The sequence below is a fragment of the Podarcis raffonei genome, chromosome 16 (genome assembly GCF_027172205.1).
Source record: "Podarcis raffonei isolate rPodRaf1 chromosome 16, rPodRaf1.pri, whole genome shotgun sequence".
NCBI classification, from domain to species: domain Eukaryota; kingdom Metazoa; phylum Chordata; class Lepidosauria; order Squamata; family Lacertidae; genus Podarcis; species Podarcis raffonei.
The window spans coordinates 27049150-27065074 of NC_070617.1; the positions used below are offsets into that span (position 1 = coordinate 27049150).

The following is a 15925-nucleotide window of genomic DNA, read 5'->3' on the forward strand; positions in this document are numbered from 1 at the left end:
AGCACGCCAGGCACCTCTGTCCTCCACTACTTCCCGCAGTTTGGTCAAACTCATGCTGGTAACCTCGAAAACACTATCCAACCATCTCATCCTCTGTCGCCCCCTTCTCCTTGTGCCCTCCATCTTTCCCAGCATCAGTGTCTTCTCCAGGGAGTCTTCTCTTCTCATGAGGTGGCCAAAGTACTGGAGCCTCAGCTTCAAGAAAGGGTTAGGCTTAGGTAAACAAGCTTGGGGAGCCGAACCTCCTCCCAGGGAGGGTGGTTGGGTGACCCCAGGATCTAGTAGTTACTCTAGTCAAGAGAGAGGAACATGTGACCAGCCAGCATTTCCCCTAGCTGCAACAGCCCTGTCACTGGACCAAACCCTGCTGTCTAGGAGACCTAGTAACCTTAAGGGGGGGGTTGTCACTTTGCTCCATCCCTGTGGCACTTGGGGGAAGAGACAGACCTTCAAAGAAAAGCATGAGCAAGAAAGAGCCAGTGGAGAAAGAGCTCAACCTTTAATCCTGAGGAGGACAATAAACTATAAGCCTTTGGCTAGACAGACCTGGAAGCAGGAGATTCTTTAACTAGAGAGGCCTCCAGCATTGTAAACTTAACCACTAAGGGCTTCTTCTTGGGGGAGAAATGGAGGTGAGGAGGTTGGCATGCTTTTGCCTGTGCAAATTCCATAATTGTTTCTCTCCTGTGTAAGTGGAAAACTGAAGTTGTCTGCGGCATCCTTCCATTGTGGGACACTGGTGACAATGACCCTTGGGTCATGCTGCCTGGAATTGAAAGGGGCAGAAATTCTGACAGCCCCTTTTGGGCTGGTTGGTTTAAGGCCATGTTCAATGTTTCCATGCCAGGGAATTCTAGATTATCTTTGCATGACTTCATTGAATGTGATCCTTCTTTTGGATAAAAATATTAGTGCGTGTAAGATTCCTATAAATAGTATAGAAGAAAGATATAACAGCTGAAGTCCCTATAATATTTTGCTGTTTTGTCCATATGTACTCACCCATTGCGTTATTGATGGGCAATATTCAAGTACAGTGGTGCCTCGCAAGACGAAATTAATTCGTTCTGCGAGTTTTTTCGTCTTGCGAAGCACGGTCAAGTCGCAACTGCACCTCTTCAAGCGGTTTTAAGAAAAAGGAAACAAACTTGCAAGACGTTTTCGTCTTGCGAAGCAAGCCCATAGGGAAATTCGTCTTGCGAAGCAACTCAAAAAACGAAAAACTCTTTCGTCTTGCGAGTTTTTCGTCTTCTGAGGCATTCGTCTTGCGAGGTAGCACTGTACCGGTAATTTAAATTCCCTTTTCTTTATTATATTTTATTCATGAACTTTTTTCAAGATTTACATCAAGCATTAAATATATCTTATGCATTAAATTATGTTATGGCCACTTAATTGAAGAACTGCCTACCATTTAAGTACCATTTTATTATTAATCCTTGGTTTTCATTCTATTCTCACTACTGTAAATGAAATACCTTCAGACTTGTCCTGTCCATGCTTTATTCCCAATGAATAAACTACAGTTTCTAGTTGAAAAAGTAAAAAATAATTGCTCATTTTGAGCTAATTGCATCCTTCAAGTTATTGCAAGTGTTATTGGGAAATTATGCAAAGATAGTTGTGCTGACAACCTCAGTTCATAAACTGTTAATGAAGCAAAAGTTTTATCTTGACAGTGGGCATTGGCAAGGTCCTTCTCTTGTAATGTTGTGGCTGTTAAACCTCCTCACTGGGGCTGATGGGAATTGTAGTCCAAAACATCTGGAGGGCATCAGGTTGGCAAAGGCAACTTTGAAACAGTATGAAACATGCTGTTAGAGATTGTATTTGTCCTTAATGTTATTACAATTATTTTCTGTTTCTAGATTTGTTTGTAAATGCATATCAAACAGGTAGCCAAGAATGAAGAAAGCTAGCCGGAGCGTTGGTTCAATGCCCAAGGTGCCTGGGATAAATAAAATACAAACGGTGGAAAAAGTCAAACCAGAAAACAGTTCCACGGTATCTGCGGTCACAAAACTTTCAAAAACTGGGACAGCATCATCATTATTGAAGGTATTTTCTTGTTAGTTTTCTTTATTTAGACTTAAGTAATTGAGCTGCTAGGTAATGTAGAGCAAAACGGTGGGGCGGGCGGAGACTGGAGGCATGGGATCCAAATGTTGCAACGTGTGCTTGTGTTCAAGACTGACCCAGCACAGTTCTAGAGCCAAGTCAAAATGCAGCTGCAGTACTCTGAAATCTTTTTGACAATTCAAGGCTCAGATACTACTTTATATTACATTATAATTAACTTAACAAGCATAATCAGGATGTTGTTGAGTTCTGTACAAGTCTCTTCTTTGCATATCATACCATTCTCTGTTGTCCCGAGTTAAGGAATGTGAAGGTGTGGGACCAAAACTAGAACCTAGACTATTTCCCAAGACTTGTGAACAGAAACAGACAGATCAGGAAATTATTGCTGTCAGCTGATGACACCTGAATACCCATGTTATGCTCATGTTGTTATGTTAGTGTTGCCTTAATTTGAGTGAGAAGCCTACTACTAGAATAAAAGAGTGAAAAGAGTGAAAAGACTTTGTCCAGTTGTGTTAAGTTTTAGGATGGTGGCAATATGTTTTCTTGCATGTGTTGTCACACGAATAAGTAAGACTGCTTATCTGTTTCTCACTCTTTCCACTCTGACAGATACCCATGAAAAAGGAGCATGTTGCACATAGGTTCAAAGCTAATGGCATCCCAGCCTTTGAATGCCCTCCTCAGGGCTAGCTGCCCGACACCTACTTTTAGCAGTTTCAGGTGCAGGTGAAAGGTAGTTTTCTTTTCCCAGGCCTTACTTTTAACCTCCCTGATGCTTTTTGAATATTGCACAGCGTTTCACTGTTTTAACATATGTTTTGTTGTTTGGCTGTAACCATGTATGATAAGGCAGGTTATAAATATATTAAATACGTTGCCTACTGCAAAAGCGCAGGGGTGAACATGAACTGATGTTGTATCATTAGTATCCCTCTGCTCACGACCTGACTTGAATCTTTGCAATGTTGATATAACACTTTCCATCTGCCTCACAGAAGGATAATGATGCATTACTGAGAAAGTAATAACCCCCCCTTTTTTTTAGATCAGCCAGTTATGGTCATCAGAATATTTTCCTCTTAAGAGTCAGTTTAAATAGTTTCTTTCTAAGATCATAATTTGGTTTGAAGTTACATCAACAGGTGATTCATTTTTGCTCTTTGTCATTATGATAGCTGAAGGATGACAATCCAATTAGGTGTTCCCACTGTAGGAGGATTTATACATTCAGATGCTATAGCAAAATAGGGGGAGGGGCAGAGAGAAGGGACACCAGTATTTGGTGTCCATTTCAAGTCATCATTTCTGATTTTGGTTTGCTGGATTTAACACAAATCCAGTTGTGATAATTGGAAGACTGACAATTCAGGCATTATACCAACCATAGTTAAGGTGTGATGTTTGACTCTTTAAAAGAAGAATAATTATTCAGTAGGCAGAATACTTCCCACTGTCAAAGTAATCATTCCACATTTCCTCATTTGAGCTTGTGTTTTCTTGACAGATGGGAATCTGTTGCTCTTAAGGAAGTCCTAATTACCAGACTTTGCATCATCTCATAGAAAATTATGAACCAGTGGTGCAAAAATGATGTTGATAAGTCCCACCGCGGTGTGAAAAAACCTCTCTTTTGCTTACTGATTCTATTTACATTACATTTCAGCCAGTTCTGCCTTTCCTGTGTGTTGAAAAAGCCCTGTGATGTTTCTTACGCTTAGTAGAATAGTAGCGTTTGCTCTTGACTGAAGGAACCTGTTCTGCTGGCTGTGGAGGTGGTAATCTAGACTAGACTAGAGGCAGTCTGTGGGCAAGGCAGGGAAAAATACTGTGTTTATGTACGGCAGAAGGAAAATGCTGCAAACCCCAAACAAGAGAGGCCTTAGTGTCCCAACCTGTCTGACTTTCCAGCTGTTGTCTTCTACCATACCCTTCAAGTATTTAGATCAGAAAAATATCCCTGTACACTAGTCTGCTTATGGGGAGGAGTACATCTCAGGAGGGAGGGAGAGACTGTAGTACAAAGCACTGGGAGAAAGATTCTTTAGTCCATTCAGTAGTTTCTGCATTTAGAAACCCAAAGCATGACTAATGTTGTTGAATTTTTTTCAGTGTAGATTTTTCCAGGCTGAATCATGCTCGAGTTTTTACAACTTGACCTATTTGGCTCAGTAATGCACAGTTGTTACCTACATAGCATGTCTATAATTAATCTACTTAACATACCTTTTTACTAGGTGTGGTAGAAATGCAAACTGGCAGGAAGTTTCAACCTGTATGGTCTTGCTGGCACAAGTTCTTGGTTATGCCAGATAAACCACAATAAGAAATTATCAAAGGATGTGCAATTTGCTCTATTGTATCTTTGTGAACCATTAATTTCTTGAGTACTTAAACATCATGAGGCCTTTCTGAATAGATTAGATGTGAGTGTTCTCAGCTGCTGGTAATGCAAAACCAAAGATTTTCTTAAACCTCTTCTTGCCGATAAAGGGTTGCAATAATAAAGATTGCAGTGCCTGAAGAAACATAATTACATGTGTAAGAATGAAAAATTGTGCTTATAGTGGAATTGGTTTAAACGTCTCCAATGAAAAACATTTTTAGTGACAAAATGTCTTCTTCCAGATTCAGAAACATGGCATTTAAAAATAAAACCTGACACAAACGTTGCAAACCAACTGTGGCATTAAAATAAGCATGAACCACAACCAAAACATTGCAGAACAACACCTCATATGTAATATTGACCAAATTGAATACTGAATTTGATACTTATTCCATGAATTCAGAATATTTTTATGTATATGTAAAGTTTTAATTATATCAATGTTTAATAGTTTTTAATTATTTTTCCATGTTTTTAGCTGTTATTATTTTTATTTGTAAGTTTAATAATAATAGTAGTAGTAGTAGTAATACAGTGGTACCTCTGGTTACATACTTAATTGGTTCCGGAGGCCCGTTCTTAACCTGAAACTGTTCTTAACCTGAGACACTACTTTAGCTAATGGGGCCTCCTCCTGCTGCTGCACCACTGGAGCATGATTTCTGTTCTCATCCTGAAGCAAAGTTCTTAACCCGAGTTACTATTTCTGGGTTAGCGGAGTCTGTAACGTGAAGCGTATGTAACCTGAAGCGTATGTAACCCGAGGTACTACTGTAATATAATCGAAGGGTTGGACTAAAGCAGATCTCAATGATTAGTTGGTTCCATGATGTTGGAGCTACTGCAGAGAAGGCCCTGCACCATGTCTCAACCAGTCCCACCTCTATTAATGACTGGACTCTGAACAAGGCTTGGTGTCCAGTTGCCAGAGGTGGGTGGTCCATGAAGAATAGGCAATACCTTGTCAAAATAGGCTGGATAAAATTGATTCCTTGATACAGCAGTTAGCGTAGGAATCCCGTAGTAATGCCACATCAAGGAGTAACCCCAGGCAGTGTACTTGGTCCTTCAGAGTTGGTAAGACACCTTTGGTTCACAGGCATTCCTACTTCTTTCAGACATTGGAAAGGAATTTGTTCCTGGTTTGTCTTACACGCAGTCATTCCAGGCTGCCCTAAGGCTCATGCTCGGATAACAGAAGCTGCTTTAGGAATCTTTTGTTCGTGGATACATTCAGCAGCAATTCCCATTCTCACAGTAGCTGGAGAAAGTGGTACCAGGGTGTCAAAAATTGATGCTGCTTTTCATGAATTGCTCATTTGCACTCAAGCTTTGCCATGCAATCATGGGGGCAGGTGTTGCCAAGGATGAGTCAGAATTGTTGCTGTATAGGAGTAATCCATATTCTGCTTTCTTAAAAATGAAAGTTCTGGAGTATTTTTAACAATTAAATTTTATATTGTGCCTATGCAAAAAATAAAACTATTTTCTCCCCTTTTAAATACATGGATTCATCATGTATTAAATGTGAATTTATTACTAGCTTTAAATGTGAATTTATTACTAGCTTTATATATGAAACTAGTCTTTTTTTTAAACAGTGACTTAATTTTGAGTTGCTTCTGACCTTTGTACCTTCTGTCAAACCACCCTTGAAATTTTATCCAGACAAAGAGCAATGATGATCTTTTAGCTGGGATGGCTGGAGGGGTTACTATGAGCAACGGTGTCAAGGGAAAAAAGAGCACTTGCACTTCGACAGCGCCTTCCACTGCAGGGACCACCATGAACAACCTGGAGAATAAATCCAAGTCTGTTACAGGTAAAGAAGCATTTGGCCTTGAAGATGTTCTCTCTGCCCTTTAGACGACAACCCCATTTGTCGAACCATGGTTTGTTTTACCATGAATTGTCCCACAGACAGTCCCACAAACCATGGCTTGTTTCCCCAAAGTTGGTTTTGTTTCCAGTTGCTTGTGCCTTTATAGCTTGATGAGTGCCTGGAGTAGGGTGGTCAAACAAACCATGGTTAAGGGAGGCCAAACCTTAGTTAAAACTAGCCAAGTTTGTAATCTATTAAGTGAAATTAAATTACCTTAGAAGTACATTTTTGGATCCCTGTTTACTGCCTCTGTTATGGAATGTATATACATGTCTGTTACTAATTGATTTCCAAGTATGTAGATGAGACTTCATTGTCATGTGATCCTGGATACCTCTTGACTTGTATAAAATCACATCCTTCCTTGCCAGCTTAATATTTTTTCTAACCTTTTAAAACAATACAGGTACAACTTCTGCAGCAAAGCGTAGCACTTCGGCTGGGAATAAGGAATCCAACTCTTCTCGAGAAAGAATTCGTGACCGTTCGCGGCTGACCCAAAGCAAAAAATTGCCACTAGCTGGGCAGACAAGCAATGATACAGTCCTTGCAAAACGCTCCCGTAGCCGTGCTAACCCGGACTCTGATATTCGCATGAGCAAGTCTAAATCAGACAATCAGATCAGTGACAAATCTGTTCTGGAAGCAAAAGTAAAAGATCTTTTGACTTTGGCCAAAACAAAAGATGTAGAGATCTTACACCTGAGGAATGAGCTCAGAGAAATGCGTGCTCAGCTTGGCCTAAATGAAGATCAGTTTGAGGGAGTTGAGAAATCTGAGGAGAAAGAAACCATCGTTGTCCACCAGCCAACTGACGTTGAGTCCACATTATTGCAGTTGCAAGAACAGAACACTGCCATCCGGGAGGAGCTCAACCAGTTGAAAAATGAGAATCGGATGTTGAAGGACAGGCTAAACGCATTGGGGTTTTCTCTGGAGCAAAGGCTGGACAACTCTGAAAAGCTGTTTGGCTACCAGTCTTTGAGCCCAGAAATGACAGCTGGAAGCCATAGTGATGGTGGGGGTACCCTCACTTCCTCAATAGAAGGTTCTGCCCCTGGTTCAATGGAAGATCTTCTGAGTCATGACGAGAACACCTTGATGGACAATCAGCACAGTAACTCCATGGATAACTTGGACAGTGAGTGCAGTGAAGTTTATCAGCCGCTCACTTCAAGTGATGATGCCTTGGACGCTCCATCCTCTTCAGAGTCTGAGGGTGTGCCAAGCATAGAAAGGTCAAGGAAAGGGAGCAGTGGCAATGCCAGTGAAGTATCTGTGGCTTGCTTGACGGAGCGGATACACCAGATGGAAGAGAACCATCATAGCACAGCTGAGGAACTTCAAGCCACTCTACAGGAACTTGCAGACTTGCAGCAGATTACACAAGAGTTGAACAGTGAGAACGAAAGGCTTGGTGAAGAAAAGGTTATTCTTATGGAGTCTTTGTGCCAGCAGAGTGATAAGTTGGAACATTTTAGCCGGCAGATTGAGTACTTTCGCTCCCTTTTAGACGAGCATCATATATCTTATGTTATTGATGAAGACATGAAAAGTGGGCGCTACATGGAGTTGGAGCAACGCTACATGGACCTTGCAGAGAATGCACGTTTTGAAAGAGAACAACTCCTTGGCGTCCAGCAGCATCTGAGCAACACTTTGAAGATGGCAGAACAAGATAACAAGGAAGCTCAGGAGATGATCGGGGCGCTAAAGGAACGGAATCACCATATGGAACGAATTATTGAGTCGGAACAGAAAAGCAAGACCGCTCTAGCAGCCACTTTGGATGAGTACAAAGCCACAGTCGCCAGTGACCAGATCGAGATGAACCGGCTGAAAGCCCAGCTAGAGCATGAGAAGCAGAAAGTTGCTGAGCTGTATTCCATACACAATTCTGGTGACAAATCGGACATACAAGACTTGCTAGAAAGTGTCAGGCTTGACAAGGAGAAAGCAGAGACGTTAGCCAGCAGCCTGCAAGAGGAGCTCGCTCATACGCGTAACGATGCCAACCGCCTGCAAGACGCCATTGCAAAGGTAATGTTTAAAAAATGTAATTAAAGAAGAGAACATTCCAAATCTCCTTGTGTTCCCTGCAGCCTTTGGGGGAGTATGTGAAGGCATGTGGGAGGGCGGGGGTGGGGGGACAATTCAAGCAGCTGATTTAGACATTAGCCAGATCATGTTGACTGCATGGTTACTTTCATGAGTCTTTTAGTTTTATTCCTGTTAATAAACTTAAATCCTGTGCTTAGAATTGAATTCATGACTCCTGGGCTGTGTTTTCTGTAGCATGAAACTGTTGCATGCTGGATGTTTAGTTTGCCCTTATATCTGCAGTGAGGGTGGGGTTGATTGTTGGTATGAGCAGACTGGTTGATACACAGCATTGAGGGTAGTTTTATGCTGATTTGTCACTTCATTTCTCATAATTCACAAGACAGTTGACTGTTCGTAGATTCAGATACAGCTCAAGTTTTACAGCTGTGAGGTTTGCTTAAGCTAGTATGAAGCCTTAACTCCATGCACTAACGCATCCTTACTGATTAACATTATAATAGATTACTTGGCACTGCCAAATATCAGAGTTGGTTTATTTAAACCTTTCCTGATTGAGTTTCTTTGCTACTTGTCCATCTTGTGGTATCATAAGGATTTTAGCAAAGCCTTGCAGCTGGATTGAACCAAAGGAGGCTGTTCTAGTTCAGCATCCTGTTTCCCACAGCCAACCTGATGCATCCTCTGGGACGCCTAATAGCAGAGCATGAGGGCAATAGCTCTCTTCCACAGTTGTTCTCCAGCAACTGGTGTCCGGAGGCATGTACTTCTGCTGATCCTGGAGGGGTAGCATATCCATTATATTACTTTTCTTTTTTTCTTCCTTTTCATGCCAAAGAGACCTTGGAGGTGCATAGCAGTCAATAGATTGTCAAATCATACTTGTAATGGATGGAAGTTCCACAGCCAGGGTACCACAAGGCAGAAGGCACTATTGCAGGTCACTGCATAGTGTGCCCCAATCATAGATGCTATCTTGAATAGGGCTACCCTGTCAATCTTAATACCTGGTTATCAAATATTGGGAGAGACATTCCTTCAAGTTCTTTCAAGTGTAGGGCTTTAAATATCAGAACCTTAAATTGGACTCAGTTGAAATAAAGCAGCTGGTTCAGTTCTTTAAGATCAGTGTAATAGGTTTCTCAGAGGCCTGGCAGCTGTGTCTTGCACCACCTGCAGCTCCTGAGCAATTTTCAAGGGCAGCCCCACATACAGCATATTGCTGTAGTTTAGTCAGGAAGCTACCAGAGCAGGCTTCAAATTCCTTGATGACTTTTCCCAATTGTCTTCATATAGATGTTAAAGAGCTGGAAGGTGAGATGGAACACTGCAGGTCTCCACAACACAAGTGCCAAGGGGGGCCATGCTGTTCTCTGGTAGCGGTCCTGCAGATAGAAGCAGAGCCACCATAACACAGTGCTCCAGAAGAGTAGCATGGTCGTTGGGAGTAAAAGCTGCTGAGAGGTCCAGAAGAACTAAGTCACATTCCTCCTCCTCCCAATCAGGGTTATCACTCAGGGCAACTGAGACTGTTGAAGTATGTAGATTGAATGAAAACTAGATAAACAGAGTTCACTGTAGCCAACATGACAATAATTGCATTGTGATAGCATTATCATCCATACATTTGTAGCATTCCAGGATGAGGGCCATCATTACACCTTAGGGCAGCAGATTCTGTAGATTAATTGTGCACTGTGAATAAGTACTTCCTTTTGTCTGCCTTGAATCTTCTGCCGTTCATTTTAACAAGATGACCCATTGGGTCCTAATATTATGAGAGAGGGAGGGAGAAAAAGGGCCCAGCATGAGGAAGCAGGACTCTGAGCTGGACTTAAGCCCCTGGCCCGAAACACAGACCAGCCCTGCTCAAAGTTACTTGAGTGGGTTTCTATGAATTGTGTTATTTGGGAAAGGCATTCACAGAAGTAAAATGAGAGTTTGTGTGCATGATGTGGTTTTTTTTAACCAGATAGAAGATGAATATAGAGCTTTCCAAGAAGAAGCAAAAAAGCAAATTGAGGACCTGAATATTACCTTGGAAAAACTTCGGACCGATCTGGATGAAAAAGAAACAGAAAGGAGTGATATGAAGGAAACCATATTTGAATTGGAAGATGAAGTAGAGCAGCATCGAGCGGTAAAACTCCACGACAATCTCATTATATCTGACCTGGAGAGTAAGTAGTTTTTGTTTCAGTTACACTTTTTGGTTGTAGTTTCTACCTATGTTTTTTTTTAAAAAAATGCATCAAAATAGCTTACAGCTGAGTAAAAAAATCAATCATGAAGAGAGGGGGAAATTAAGCATAATTTGTGTCATGCACTGCAGTTCCCAAAGGATGGTGCTGTGTGCTGAGGTCCGAAGGAGCAAATTGGTGGCTTTGGCCTCTTTCCCTTCATCTCGACTTTTGTCATCTGGATTTCAAAGACAGCCAGAGATGTGACAGCTGAAAGCTCCTAACCACACAGGCAATAGGCTTCCCACATTCCACTTTTTCCAGAAGGATGGTGGAGCCATCACACAGAGAGCTGCCCCTTCCATATGCTGTTTTCTTAAACTTGGAAAAGCATTCATCATCATCATCATCATCATCATCATTTTATTTGTATGCCGCCTTTTCACAGTTAAAAACAATGCTCAAGGCAGCTTACAACATGACAAGATTTACATAATTACAAAAGTCATAAACAATAAATAAACCACATTAAAAAAAATTACACAACAAATGGAAAACAATTTCCACATAAATCAAAATCTAAAACTAAGAATACAGCATTAATATCACAGTTTAAAATGACATAGATATGTTTTGTATGTTCCAGTCAGGTGCTGCTGATGAAATTTTCCCTGTTGGAAGAACTTTAATATCAAACAAATAAAAGGATTCTTTAGTTGTGATTTCTGCATTGCAGGGGGATGGACGGGATGTTCCTTGGGGTCCCTTCCAACTCTATAGTTCTATGACTCTATGGACACAGTTTTATATACACGTTTATATCAAAATACATAGTCCTCCTTTCTTTTCAGATGCAATGCTCAGGGAGTAACTAGCCTTTATCCAGAAGACTTTGATTTTATCATTAATCTGCTTGGCATCTGTGCCATCATGCAGTCTCACAAGAGTCCACTTTGTCCACTGTGCTGTTCAACATTTCTATGAGACCCAAGTGTTCAATGTTGCCTGGAGATGTGGAGTAGCATGTCAGTGGAATGCTGATGTTACTCAGCTCAGACCCCACTGGGTTGAACAGCCCTCCCCAAGCATCACTTTCTGGAAACAACCATCCATGTGGGATCGGAAGCACTGTGAAGCAGTGCCACCTACCCCTAACTCAGACAGCCTCTCCAGAAGGATATCGTGGACAATGGTATTGAAAGCTGCTGAGAGATAAAGGAGAATGAACTGGGACACATTTCCCCTGCCTGTCTCCCAACATAGGTCATCATATAGGGCAACCAAAGCAGTTTCTGTGTCAAAGCCAGGCTTATATCCTGATTGAAATGGATCTAGAAAATCGGTTTCTTCTCAAAATGCCTGGATCTGGTTCACAACTCCTACTCAAGAACCTTGTTCAACAAAGGGAGATTGGCAGCTCGCCAGTAATTACTTAGATTTTACAAATCCAGGGAGGGTTTCTTAAGGAGTGGTTTTACCACTGCCTCCTTCAAGCAGGCCGAGACCACCCCTTCCTGCAAAGAGGCATTTATCACTTCCCTGGCCCAACCAGCTGTTCCCTCCCTACTACTAGTACCAAGAAGGGCAAGGATCCAGAGCACAAGTGGTCGCCCTGACTGATCCAAGCATCTTGTCCACATCCTCAAGCCTTACATCTCTTTTGCCAGCCACAATTTCTGAAGAGGAATAATCTGGCCATTGTAATCTATGATAGTCCCCTGATTGAATTCCAGAAAATGATTTGAAAACTAGGATAAGTGCAGGATACAAACAGGGTTTTAACAGAGGCAGCTGTTTTAGACCATACCTCATCATTTGATTGCCTGTTTGCTTCCAAGCCTTATTTCCAGGGCCAGTACTTGCTTCAATAAAACCACTAATGACTTGAGGCCCAGAAACAGCTGCTCCCTTATCAACCAGCTTGTGCCATCTAAGGCCCTTCTCTCAGTACCACCCTTACTGGATATGAAGTGAGTGTCAATAAGGGAGACAGGGTTTTTTTTGGGGGGTGTCCTGTGATGCCCCTCCCCAAGAAAGCTCCCCTGGCCACACTGCTTGCTGTTAGAAAACAGATTAAAGAAACCAGCAACAATTGTTCACACAGACCTTTTAACTTGTTGAACTGTTTTACTGATTGTTTAAGCATTTTACTGTTTTTATATAATTGGCATGAAAAGCAACAACTGTAAACTGCACTGGAATCTTTTTACAGAATATAAAAATATTTCCAATAAATAAGATGAAACGGTGGATTGGCTCATTTTCTTTCCCCTTCTCAAAGCTCTGCTTTCAGGAGTGCTGCTTACAGCAAGGCCATATAAGGGCAATTACACAACAGGGTTTCAACTTCAGTGCTTTCATGAAATAAGCATGGGACCTGCTCTTACACTTTGACCCGTCTTATTTCTTTGGGAAAACAAATGTAATTGGTGCAGCATTTGGAGGTGAGGTGCCTTGTTCCCTGTAGATTTGGCACAAGCAGTGATATCAAGAGCCCCACTCCGTATTCTGCTCATGCAACAGGACTTTGTATCCTCGCCCCCCAACAATTGATTTTCAAAGGAGCACAGCTTGACCTATGAAGCTGCAATTTCTGCTTAACTCTGATTCTCCTGTGTTTTCAGTGGGAAGACTGCAGAACAGCTGCTAATTTGGTTGATCCTTTGCTGGTTCTCTGTAAACTCATAATGCAGACAAGCACTTCATTTGAAATGAAGTCAGTAATCCAGGAAGAAACTGAAAGCTGTATCAAGTGGCTGCTTGTATCCTGTAGTTATGGAAAAGGCAGAAGGATGACACCTTGTGGGACTACTAGCACAGTTTGTGCCCTGGAAAACATTGGAGCACAGAGAATAGGAAATGCAAACTATGGTCATTTTGTTAGTGAGTCTGGAGATTATTAAACTTCCATGCAGGAAATATTGGGGGAGAGGGCACATTTGCTCTCACCCTTCCTTGGTGTCTTGTTTCTCTCTCTGCCCCCTGCTTGGAAGGGAGATAGAGATGCACATTCTCATCCCCCCCCCCCCAAAAAAAGGTGGCAAAAGGGTATGACATACAAAAAGAAACTACTAACTTCTGTAAGGGCAGAATAAATTTGGTGGTGGTGATTTGCCATGCACTGGAGTTGTGTGGTTGCTTTTTAACTTCAGGCTTTGGTGCCCTAAGATTTTTTATCAGTGGAAGCTCAGTGGTGTAGATTAGATACTTCCCCGTCTCTCTTCCACAAGTAGTAGGGAAAAGCGAGTGCACCCCGACAAAGGATATTAGCTGGGAATTTATTTTAATAGTGTGTACATGAGTAGCCCAGACTGCACAGTGGTTCCCATGTTTGTTCCGGCCTAAGCACATAGTGCCATATTCAACCTTTGGCACATTGAAACATTTCTGCTTGGATGTCTGATGTAATAAGAATGTGTGAGCTCGTATCTTCATGGACAGCAATGGAGCAGAAGAGACTATTATCCAAACTGGGCCTTCGCTTTTTCATTCAACAGTACACTAGATGGCGTACTTGGGTTTTCAAAGCTGACACATGTGTTCTTGGAATTCTGAACTTTTGACAAACCATGGCAAGTTTTAAACAATTCTCCACTATTTGTAAAGCAAATCTTAAATGAGTATATTTTCTCCTTGTGACTAGCTGTGTTCTTTAATCTTCAAAATCAGCATTATATTTATATATTACCTAATTACCAGGGCTGCAGCATATGCAATATATTATTAATCATGCACTTTACATGCTTTTAATATGTATAATGGTGCAGCACACATTAATAACACCATGTGAAATGCAACCCTAAGCATTATCCCTTTCAGATTTAATGTGCTCATAGCATAACTGAAGTTGAACCTGGTGTGTGTTGCAAGTCAGTTGCTTGTTGTAAGGATTGCTGTGTTGGATCAGGCCAGTGGTCCATGTAGTCCAACATCCTTCTTTCACCTGTTGCCTCAATGGGAAGCTCGCAGGCAAGACTTGAGCACAAGAGCACTCTCCCCCTCCTGTGGCTTCCAGCAACCAGTATTCAGAAGCATTACTGCCTCTGGCACACAATTTAAGAAAATACTGCTTGGAATCAGATACCAATTTAAGATTCATCAAGGGCTTGTGGGGGTTCACTAGGATAACTTGAGACTTGTGTTGATGGTTTGAGAAAAACACTGCCAGCATAATGATCTATAAAGAGCCTGACCTGAACTGAACTGCATAATTTATTATGGTTTATGTTTCTACTACTTTGCATTTTTGCAACTTGCCTGTTCATATGCAGTTCTGTGGAAGGAATGTTTTCCCAAGCATCAGCAATATACCTTTCAGAAATTCTGTGTGCTCATATCAGATTCCTTCTTGAAAGTGCATCCGGTATTAAAAGGCTTGTGTTAACATCAGAGTTAGTGTAAGTTCAAAAACCTTTTAAGAAAAATCCTGAGGGGGTGTGGGAAATACCCCAAATGGCCCAGTGAGGACTGAGCATGCTTAGCGGCCAGGGATGTTGAGTGAAGTGGTGAGGTGCACAGAAAATCTCTCTCTGTGTGTGTAGAATGAAGTGCAGTATCATTTTCAGTAAAGAGGATGTAGCTGAGAAGAGCGCTCCACATGAGGACATGGAGCATTGCAAGGTGGTCCTACTTGTATCACCTGTATTCAGCTTCATCAGTATTTCTACTATAATGACACAGTTCTCAAATCTTCAAATATCCATGGAGCAAGTTTGTTTTCTTCTGCCCCTGCATTGCAGGGTAGGACTCAAACCAATGGCTTCAAGTTACAAGACAAGAGATTGCAACTGAACATCAGGAAGTGCTTTCTGACAGCAAGAGCTGTTCAACAATGGAACAGACTCTTATCGGGAGGTTGTGGACTCTCTTTCATTGGGAATCTTTAAGCAGAGATTGGATGGCTATCTGTCATGGATTCTTTAATTGAGATTCCTGCATTGCATGGGATTGGACTAATTGACCCTCAGGGTCCCTTCCAACTTTACAATTCTGTGATTCAAGCAATGAAGATATAAATGAAAACTAATCCTGGTACACAGCCAGTCAAATACTAAATCGGATGTTGGTCATGGTCAAATTGCATACTTTTTGTGTAGCTAATACAAGGCTACAGGGGCATTTTTAATGTGACAGGTTTCACTGTATTTGAAAAAGGCAACCTGATGCAGCTGCAAGGCAGCATTGACTCTGCAGTGCATCTCCCTTAAATAATTTGCTTGGGTCTAGTAATTGTTTCTGGTGATTGATAACATTCAAAAAAGAAAGCACTGTGGTGGGGAAGGTGGAGATACTTTTTTTCTATTGAAAGCACAAGCAAAGGAAATTCACCTG

At 41.6% G+C, this 15925-nt stretch overlaps 1 protein-coding gene across 3 annotated transcripts in view; it reads left to right on the forward strand.

Annotated features, from left to right (window-relative positions):
* Nucleotides 1-15925, forward strand: part of SPECC1L (sperm antigen with calponin homology and coiled-coil domains 1 like) — a 50099-nt gene that overhangs the window by 7391 nt on the left and 26783 nt on the right. For 2 of the 3 annotated variants that reach the window (XM_053369195.1, XM_053369194.1), the window contains exons 2-5: nucleotides 1869-2058; nucleotides 6140-6293; nucleotides 6760-8393; nucleotides 10387-10594. In XM_053369195.1, the coding sequence (XP_053225170.1) occupies nucleotides 1906-2058; nucleotides 6140-6293; nucleotides 6760-8393; nucleotides 10387-10594 (2149 nt within the window). In that variant the 5' untranslated portion in view covers nucleotides 1869-1905. Of the gene's footprint in view, nucleotides 1-1868; nucleotides 2059-2694; nucleotides 2819-6139; nucleotides 6294-6759; nucleotides 8394-10386; nucleotides 10595-15925 lie in introns of those variants that run through there. The other variant, XM_053369196.1, reaches the window with a different exon arrangement.